This window comes from Triturus cristatus, chromosome 3_2 (genome assembly GCF_964204655.1).
Source record: "Triturus cristatus chromosome 3_2, aTriCri1.1, whole genome shotgun sequence".
Taxonomy (NCBI): domain Eukaryota; kingdom Metazoa; phylum Chordata; class Amphibia; order Caudata; family Salamandridae; genus Triturus; species Triturus cristatus.
This window is the reverse complement of record NC_140584.1, coordinates 162303583-162313605: the sequence shown is the minus strand read 5'-3', so window position 1 is coordinate 162313605 and position 10023 is coordinate 162303583. Positions and strand designations below refer to the sequence as shown.

Genomic DNA, 10023 nt, shown 5'->3' with positions numbered 1-10023 from the left:
ATCCTATGTTCCTGTGAATCGTCATGTGGTGGAGCCTTTGCCCCCCTCTCATTAGTACCTGGAAAGCTCATATTTGTTGGCCTCAAAGGTCACAAGCCACACCTAAAAATCCATGTTGATTAGTGTAGCCCTGCGCATCATATACTGCTCTCAAACACAAAACTGCACCCTGAAGTCTTAATGTTAATGATGAAAGGGATACATTCCTTATGATTGTTCTCCTTCCATCTGTGCTGCTGCCAGAGAAAAACAATAACTGTAAATTATTTTGAATTCTAAGACACTTAAACAGCATATCAACATCACGTATATACACCTAAAGTTCAGGTAGCTACACTACTGCTGGGTCAGGCGGATGGATAAATAAACAAAATAAGCACAGCTGCATGGAGGGGGAAGCACTTTTTTCTGTGGAAGCACACAACTTCTGCACAATCGAAACATGTAGTCTGGCTGCCAACATGAGGGCGGAGCCAAATCCCCTCTGAGTACTGCTACTGAAAGCCCTTTTTTCTGTTGGCCACATTATGTTTACCGAGATCTGCGCTATCAAGCCAGACCCCAATAATGGGCCCAACAAGGATCCATTTCAAAGATAGTTTTTGATTAGTGCTAGGTCTTCAATTATCCTCTTACCAAACAGTTTATTAGTGCCTTTCAAGAAAAAGCGCCAGCTCTGCGGGTTTATTTAAATAGGATTTATAAGGCCAGCGCCAAGAGACCCAGAAGGGTAGTGTGTGCATAGTGCTGTTTGTAGTTTTTGTAAACGGGGAGCACGTTTTCATTTGTCCAGAAGGCAGTATATACCCAAATCAGTAGCATAAAATTCTGTTGAGCAAGAATGTGCAAGTGCTCATTTTGTATCTATCCTCTAGCGGCACCACATACCTATAGATCATGAAACGTTTGATAAGATTTCAGAATCAGGGAAACCAACACTTCTTGGAGGCAGTGTACTCAATGAAAATGTAATTTCCAGCTCCACTTTTTGTGAGGTTACCCATTTTGCACCTTTTATTCCTAATACATGCATAGAATAATCATACATACCTGGACAGTTGAAAAAAAAACACATTTAGGTAGGCATGGTAACAGAAGGAAATTTCAACTTTAAGAATGATAAAATAGGATTTCATCAGTTACTCAGGCGGGTTTCTGGAGCGTTCCACACCGCTCCCCACAAGCTCCAGTAGCACATTACAGACCACAGAATCACAATTTAAGTGAGCGTAAGGCTGTATTGTACTTGGTCTTCAGCTGGTCCAATAAAAAGCATCTAATTTCTCCCACCCACATAGGTATGGTGGTGCCAGCAATTTTAGGGTGCAGAAATGCAGACATCAGCAGCAGCACAGAAATGATGTGGGTTGAAGGGTGGAGACTGCCCTCTGCATAAGCATATGCAGTTCTGGGTCAGAACAGACCAAGGTGCAAGTTTAGAAGAGAAAAGTCTGTCTCAAGGATCTAATTTACTGCATACATTTCGTTCAAAGTCGAGATTTAATAAAGCAATACATTTTGTTAATGCAATGATTTTTGTCCATTAAATACATGGTTATATATACACATCTACTTTGGGATTCCAGTTCAGCGTTAAATTGATGCTGTTCTGCGGTAGCATGGTAGGAAGCCCCTATTTCTTATGCCAGGTTATGCTCTGGCCAAGATCTCCCCCTAAGCTCCACTGTGACAGTCACAGGACATATCGTCTCGAAGAGCAGAAGGGACACACAGCTGCTCGAACTCCACAATCCACTCGTTTGTACACGTCCTAAAGTGGAGCATGCACAGCAGCTGGGTGTCGTGGAAGATGAATGCTGCGTGCCCTATGCCTTCGCGACATCAACAGCATTCGTAGAGCGGTCTTTTTCAAAGCTGCAAGTGAATCCTTAACCATGTCTATATGCAACGTAGGAGCATTGCCTAATGAGTTACCAATGTAGAGGCATCATGCAAGCAGCAATAAACCCAATGTTGCGGAGCGACAAAAAGTAGCAAAACACAGTAAAGTGACATGGGCAAATTACTAATATTCAATGGAGTGCATCATCCACTCATGTTCCACCGTAGAGGCATCAGCCAATCAGTTAAAACAAATACAAGTGTGGCCAGGCCACTGGAACCTATAGAGGCCCAATTCCTAGTCACATGCTACTAAAGGCAAAACCTAATCAGAAAAAAAACAACAAAGTGACATCCAGTTATCAGTAAGGCAAGGAGGCGGCATTGGTTAATCACCATTATCAAATAAGCAAATACCAATTCATATCATTTAATGGCAAATCATCTTTCAATCACAGTATCCAACTTTGAAACATCACCGTATCTAAGCATCTAAAGCAATGACTTCACCCTATCACAGCATCCAACCAGAAAGTTTCACACAATCATATCATCCAATGGAACCAATGCCAAACTACCACCGATCAGGCATCCAACCACAAAGGTTTCACACAATCATATCATCCAATGGAACCAATGCCAAACTACCACCGAACAGGATTGCTTTCCAAATGACTGGCATCTAACTGACTTGAGCCATCTGACTTTGGACATCCACAAGAACTGGAGAACGCAGTCAGGAATAAAATAAGCCATTTGGTACACACCAACATTGCTTTTTTTTTGTTCTGCTGGCCATTTAAATAAATATATATGTACAAACACTCACACTTTAAAGCAGGATGTTTGTATCTCTTGCGAATATTCTGATTTGTAAACAAATATATACATATTCCTATAAAAATAGAAAAAGTGTCTTGGAACGATGGAGTTTTCCTTTTCTCAGTCACTAAAAGGGGGGTCCACAAGAAAGGAGTTAGGAAGCAGGCTGGCAATGCTACACCCCGGCAACTTTAGAAAAGGCACGTCTGTCAGTGGTAAGAGTCCAGCGTCATAAAAAAATCCGCTATCAGCGCTCTGGGACATGCTGCTCGTCATCAGAATCCTGCAATGGGCGAGAAAAAGGAAGAGGGTCACGACACACAAGCTCACAGGATCAACAGTCGGTCAGAAGTTCATTGTGCACACAACTATGAAGTGTGTTTGAATCACATAGCAGCCTAGAAGAAGAACAAGCCTTCATGAAGGTAGGCTTGGAATGCAAAACTCACTATTTTCACCTCTACCTACCTTTTGGATGCGAGTGGACTAATAAAAACATAAATAAAGCAAATAAGCTTTCTTAATGATCTGAAACCTCGAAACTGAGTTGCCCCACAGGACACGTTTTTAGGTCGAGCACTGTGAGGCATGCTGTATTGTGCCATGGACTTGAAGCTCTGCCCACTCTCCGCCAATATTTTTCATTGGCTTGCGCGATTGTCATTTGGAAACTGCCTTGTCTCAATTTGTAACCTCCCATGAGGACACGCCCAGTTACATGTGTTGTTACCCGGTAGGCTTTGATTACAGCCTCCAAGCACTATTTTGCTAAATGGTTTTCTACAGCAGCAGACAGGACACGCTCTCTGCCAACACTTACTTAGATTAATTTAAAAATGGCAGCCGCGCTTCTTTCTTTAGATGCGGCTCGTGTAAAGAAAGGGTGCGGCAAACATTAAACGTGAAAGTGGAGCGCTTTTACCGAAAAAAGCATTTCTTGGTCAACTTAACAAATGCTTTTCTTGTGCGCCCACTTAAAAAAAAAAAAAAAAAAAAAAAGGGAAACAAGCAGCAAGGCCGCAGAAAGGAAAAAATAGGCAAGAGAACTTTACTGGGGTCTCTCTGGCTCAGCGGAGAAGAGGATATTATAATATACACTGCACTACGGAAACTCGCCCCATTAAGCTTAGCGGGCCCTTTATTCAAAACACATTTTTGCCCATAACTCAGCCTGTGGTGGTTCTAGTACCATGGGACATATGCAAAATAATTCCGCACGGCATGCTTTTCCTTTCCAGGTCATCTTCTGGGTCCTCACCTTAAGCTGGAGGTACCCCAAAATAATCACCTTTACTACTGTGTGTGTTGAGTTTTAAAGTCATTCTCCATAGTAGGAGCTAATGTTCTACAGGAGGTAGGATGTGTTTCATGTAACTTTTTTTAAGGCTTTCAAGACTTAAGAGTGGTGCAAAGACTTGTTAGCCGGTAGATAGTACCACACCGACTCCCCTAATGAAGCTTCCCTTGAGACCACGCAGACCTAACCTACCCCCAGAGACTAATGATTTCACTGTAGTCATGGCGGGTGTCCCCCCACTCGAAGAAGGTGAAACTGAGGATTTTTGTGCCCTGAAAAGTAGGGTTATTAAGTGGTTAAACATAAACAGACCCCTCCCGACACACCTTAATAACGAAATCATAATGGTAAGAAGGGTGCCATGGGTGGGGAGAACATACAAATCTATTATAGGGGACTGCATATTGCTGAGTTTTAGGGACACAGGAACCGTGTCCTACATATGCCAAGGGAAGAATAGATCCAGAGAATCCACTATCCAAACCCTTCGTGTATCTTTCTTTTTCCCCATTATTCCAGTCCCATTGCAGCCGCCCCAAATTCATGACAACTGGGAGAGGGTTGGCAGGAGGGGGAGACACTGGGCATTCAACCCTAGGCCACTATTTGGCCGACCAGAACCACCCTTGTACACCTATAACCGGTTTAAATTGCCTGAACGGTCTAGAGGGGGTGGATTGACAAACAGATAATGTCCTCCAGGGTTACATGGATAAGGGCGTTTTGGTAGAGGTGGTGGAGGAGCAAAACTCTCAGGCTCAGCAAACTCTACCGAGTAGTGTGGGGAATTCCATGTTTGCTGAACCTAACGCTACAGCCATAGAATGTATAGGAGGGGGACATGGGCTGGCTACGCAAGGGTCAATACAGGAGATACCATCAAGGCCCCAGGGGGGTTCAAGACGGAGGGGAGAGGGAGTGAGATTCATCTCCTGGAATGTAGCAGGCATAGCGGGCAAATTTAATAACAAGGAATGGGTTGATTTTATTAGAAAATTTCAAGTCATATGTGTACAGGAGACATGGGCCTTGGTGAATAATTACCATCTACAGGGGTACAAGTGTTTTTTTGTCCCCGCCCGAATATCCAGATCAGGGAGAGCAATGGGCGGTTTGTCCATCTACGTAGATTTAGACCTCCCAGGCTCCTGGTCCTCCCCAGATTGGAACTCACATGGGATTCAGGTAGTTCGGTTCCTTGGAAAGGGGTTAAGATTTTCTGTTTTTAACATCTAGAACACTGAGATAGTAAACAACCATATCCCGCTACTAGCTGAACTAGACCATAGGCTGGGACAAGAAACAACATTCCAAAATAAGGGGCCGCCGCACGGGCTGCTTTTAGTGGGAGACTTTAATTGCCACCTCTGTCCGGCACTGGTCAAGGTAAACACAGACTGGTCACAATGCCCAATGGAGAAGGGGCCGCATTTTTCTCATACGCCTACTGGGTTGGCTCTTAGGTTGCTTCGGCTTAAGTACGACTTAGAGCATACCATTAATATGATAGACCCACAGTCGGATGGTACACTTCTACCAACTTTCAAGGGCAGGGGTTGCTCATCTATTATAGATTATATTCTGGCCTCGAGATCCCTGATAAACAAAATAATCAGTGTAGGGATAGATTGGAGCAGTTTCAGTGACCACAATCCCCTTGTTTTGATGCTCTCATATAGGGTGGGTGCTGGAACTAGAGTCCACCGCTCAATTGAGGAGAGGGTCACAGATCAAGGTAGGAGACTGAAATGGTCCAAAATAGATGGGGTAAAGTTTTATAAAATTTTGGGTGACAAGGGCCTACTGGCCATTAACGACTGTCTAGACCTAGAAGTCCAGGGACCAAGGGTACTGGAAGCATTTGACCAGATCGCTAACCTGGTCGATGGCCTACTTAGGACCAGTGCGCCCACACGTAATCTGGTAAATCCCCGGTGGTTTGATAAAGATTGTTCTAAGGCATTGAGGGAGTTGAAATGCTCCCTTAAGCTAAAACCAAGGGACCCTCAAAAAATCAAGGTATGTAGAGAAAAATATAAAAAAGAGACCAAAAGGAGGAAACTTGCCCTGCAGGCAGAAGCTTGGGCAGACTTAAGAGAGGCAGGCGAAAGAAGGGATCTAGCGGGATTTTGGAGAATCATTAATAAACCGACCTTTCAAGAAAATGATTCCCCAGAGATAGGGGTTAACATCCTCCCGGAGCAGTGGGTCACACACTTTAGGGGTCTGTATAACCATGAGCCCGGTATCCATGTAGAGTCACCCGTAACCACAAGTCAGGTTCCCTCGGTAGTATTTACTCTTAAGGAGATTACTGCAGGGATGGAGGGTCTGACTAAAAATAAAGCCCCGGGGCCGGATGGAATTCCCCCTGACCTGTTTCTTAGTAATATAGAACTATGGGCCCCGCTGATGACCAGGGTCATAAATACTGCGACCACTTGTGGCCTGCCGCCATCCTGGTCTAAAGCGATCATCGTGCCAATCTTCAAAAAGGGCAATAGGGATGACCCCAAGTGCTACCGGCCCATTTCCCTGATTGACGTATCGGCTAAACTTTTGGGTAGGGCAATCCTCAACAGACTGTCTGAGTGGACCGAAGAGAATAACACCTTCTCGGACACTCAATACGGGTTTAGGACAGGGAGGTCCACCAGTGACCAATGCCTGAACCTTTACATGCTGACTGCCAAATATACTCTGGCCAGTGATGAACCCATTTATATGGGATTCATGGATCTGGCAGCAGCATTCGATCACGTCAATAGAGGAAAGCTGTGGGATATGATGTCAAGCATGGGGATTGAGAGTGGTTTAATTACCATATTAAGGGAATTACACAGCGACACCACGGCCAAGGTTCGATTTAATAGGGAGGGAAGATTGTCTGACTCTTTTCCCTGTAAGAGTGGAGTCAGACAAGGTTGCATTCTTGCCCCTTTTTTGTTCTCCCTTTATATCAATAACCTGGAGCAGTTCCTTTTGGGGTTAAAGGCAGATTCCCCAAGGGTCGGGGCGCGGCATATTCCTGTTCTGCTTTACGCAGATGATGCGGTTCTGCTTGCACGCACACCCCAAAGCTTACAAATCCTGATAGACGGGTTTGTTAGGTTCATGAGTACACTGGATCTATCTGTCAACCTGGGCAAATCATATGTACTCCTGGCCGGCAAAAAACCTTCCTCTAAATTTACTTATACAATAGGCACCCATACTTTAGAGGAGGTCAAAACGTTCGCTTATCTTGGAGTAACCTTTGATGGTGTTTTGCAGTTTAACTCTCTAGTGGCGGAACGTTGTAGCAAAATGATTGCCTCTAATAGGGCTATAGCTGGATATGGAAGGAGGCTAGGTAGATGGAGCCCGGAACAGGTGATGAACTTGTATGGCTCCGTATCATGCTCCAAAGTAATCTATGGGGCAGAAGTATGGGGCTTTGTGAACACCACTAGAATCCAACAGGAAGAAAACAAATATCTGAAATCTATCCTGAGGGCACCACCAAGTACCGCTGGAATCATAGCTCATAGGGAGCTAGGGAGACCATACTTGGATGACCTGTTAAAACTTAGGCCAATTGTGGCCTGGCTAAAAATATGGGTTAATCCAGATGCGCATCTAAGCAGAGAAATTTTATTGGACTGCTTAGATAGGACCCATTGTATGCGCATCCCCTGGCTTAAATATGTTAGAAACACCCTTGAAGATTTAGGCTTTGGAAACCTCTTCACGAACCCCACAACAATTTCAGCCCAGCACAAGAAACAAGTAGGGGAAATTTTCCTAGAGCGGAAAACCCAATGTAGAGCTGAGGCTGAAGGTGTTAAAAAGACGGTGAGGGCTCATAATTTGGTAAAGAGTGTGGAGGGTATGGAGCCTTATCTGTATCTTGTGCATAATGCACAGGATAGATTTCTTATGTGCCGTTTTAGACTGAATTTACTTCCTTTTATGTTGGCCTCACCAGCAGGTTTCACCACGTCAATTGAGCAGAAGGGACCCTGCGGCTGCGACAACAAGTCTCCGCAGGATTCCCTCCATTTTGTTTTGCTCTGTCCCTATTTCTCTATGCCCAGGCGCAGATTTCTTGTAATTATTTTAAAAAAAGCCCAACAGGAACGTGCCAGGGACGCATTAGTCTTTTTGCAAAAAGCCTCTGATCCACTAACATTGTGCTGCATTATGAATTTTATTAAGGTTGCGGTCCGATTAAAGATGACTAGGGGAGAGGAATGAAAGACTTTGGATTTTCTATTTTTATGACCCTGTATGTCGGTATCTCTATTTGCACTAACTCTGTATAAGGATCTCGATTAATGTTTAATGACTTTTTACCCATGTATATACATGTGCTTTTATGGTGTTTTTTAATCACCGAATAAAGATTCTAAAGAAAGAAAGAAAGACTTGTTAGCGAGATGATGATTTCTAAGGAATAATTATATGGTTAAATAGTGTTGCTTTAATTATAATGATGGTGACAGGGGTGTACCACAGGCCCCCGCAGCCCCCCACGGTGTGGGTGTGGGCCTCCAAGCTCCAGGGGGCCTCCTCAGCACAATAATGCGGCCGGAGAGCTCCTGATTGAGCTTGGAGGGGGGCCCTCTACGTACCTTGCAGGGGAGACCCCTCAAATTTCGTTATGCTACTGAACTAAAGTGAATGCTTACCCATCAGTAAAATACTGTATCTTTATACAGTTTTACATAGGACTTCTCCAACAGAGTAGCTCTCCTGTGTGCATCCCAGCACTTTAAATTGGAACTGTTTGTTTAAATTAACGTGTGACAAAATCAATTATTCAAAGATGAAAACGTGTACATTTTCAGAGCTTGTAAGCTGATGTTTAGAGAAAAATGGTTGTATTTCCAAAATATATTCAAAGGTGATGTGAGTGATAAATCATGTGCCGAGACTTGATGCACATAAGTTTTCACTAACCATACGACTGGCAGCCATCTGTTTTGCTTTGAAAATCGTGCGATAACAGGAGAAATACCATAATTTCACACAGAATATCAATACTCTAGCCTTTATTTTTCCATTTGTTCCTTTCATAATTTGCTGTATGTTCTTATGACTGTCTTTTTACTCAGGATGGAGACCAGTACCGCAATCTGCATACTTAAGCAGTTTATTATAGGTATTGACTTAAATGCTGCAACGTAACAATAAAACCATGATTCAACCAGACCATGGTATAAAACCATGCAACATATTTACACGCCACATAATACCACTCAACAACACAATTCAAGTACACAACACAATTCCACTACATACCACATATATCCAATTCACAACACACAATTCCACATTGTGGTACGTAATTTAACACCACACAATTCCACTCCACTTCATGCCACTCCACGACACACAATCCCACTCCAGATTATTCTAATACACTCAATTCCACATAATTTCTATCTACATAATATCACTGCACATCATGGCACATAATTCTACTCCACACAACTCCACTCAACGCCCCACAATTCCAAACCACACTATTACACAATAAACAATTACAATCCACACAGATCCAATACACTCCATAACAAATGGCTAAAAGACAAAACAATGACAATGCCATAGCTCTCAAACACAAAGCTAGCAATACTGTTCAAAGCCACACAATTTAACTCCACACATTTCCAAACCACACAGCATTTGACACCAATCCACATAATACAAATCAACACAATTACACAACACACCACTTATATCCACTCCACACCACACCACACAATGACACATCATGTTACATTACACAGCACACCACATAATTAAACTCCACTGCATACCACTCCACAATATACCATTCCACCTAATTACACTCCATAACACACAATCCACTCCACATAATTCAAGTACACCCAATACCACATAATTACTATCCACATAATTTCACCGCACAAATTCACTCAACACAATTCCAAGCCACACAACTAACTAATCCCTTCCAACCTATATAATTCACCTACACATACAAACACTCCATATCACATAGGTAAAAGACATTGCCATTTACAATGCCAATAAACCTAAATCAAACAAGTGCA

General features: G+C 43.2%; 1 protein-coding gene across 4 annotated transcripts in view; it reads right to left on the bottom strand.

Moving 5' to 3' along the window:
* Positions 1-985: 985 nt before the first annotated feature.
* The window catches only part of MPZL3 (myelin protein zero like 3), a 47677-nt gene continuing 38639 nt past the window's right edge, over positions 986-10023 (bottom strand). For all 4 annotated transcript variants that reach the window (XM_085647413.1, XM_085647415.1, XM_085647414.1 and 1 more), the window contains exon 6: positions 986-2947. In XM_085647413.1, the coding sequence (XP_085503539.1) occupies positions 2912-2947 (36 nt within the window). In that variant the 3' untranslated portion in view covers positions 986-2911. The remainder of the gene's footprint in view (positions 2948-10023) is intronic.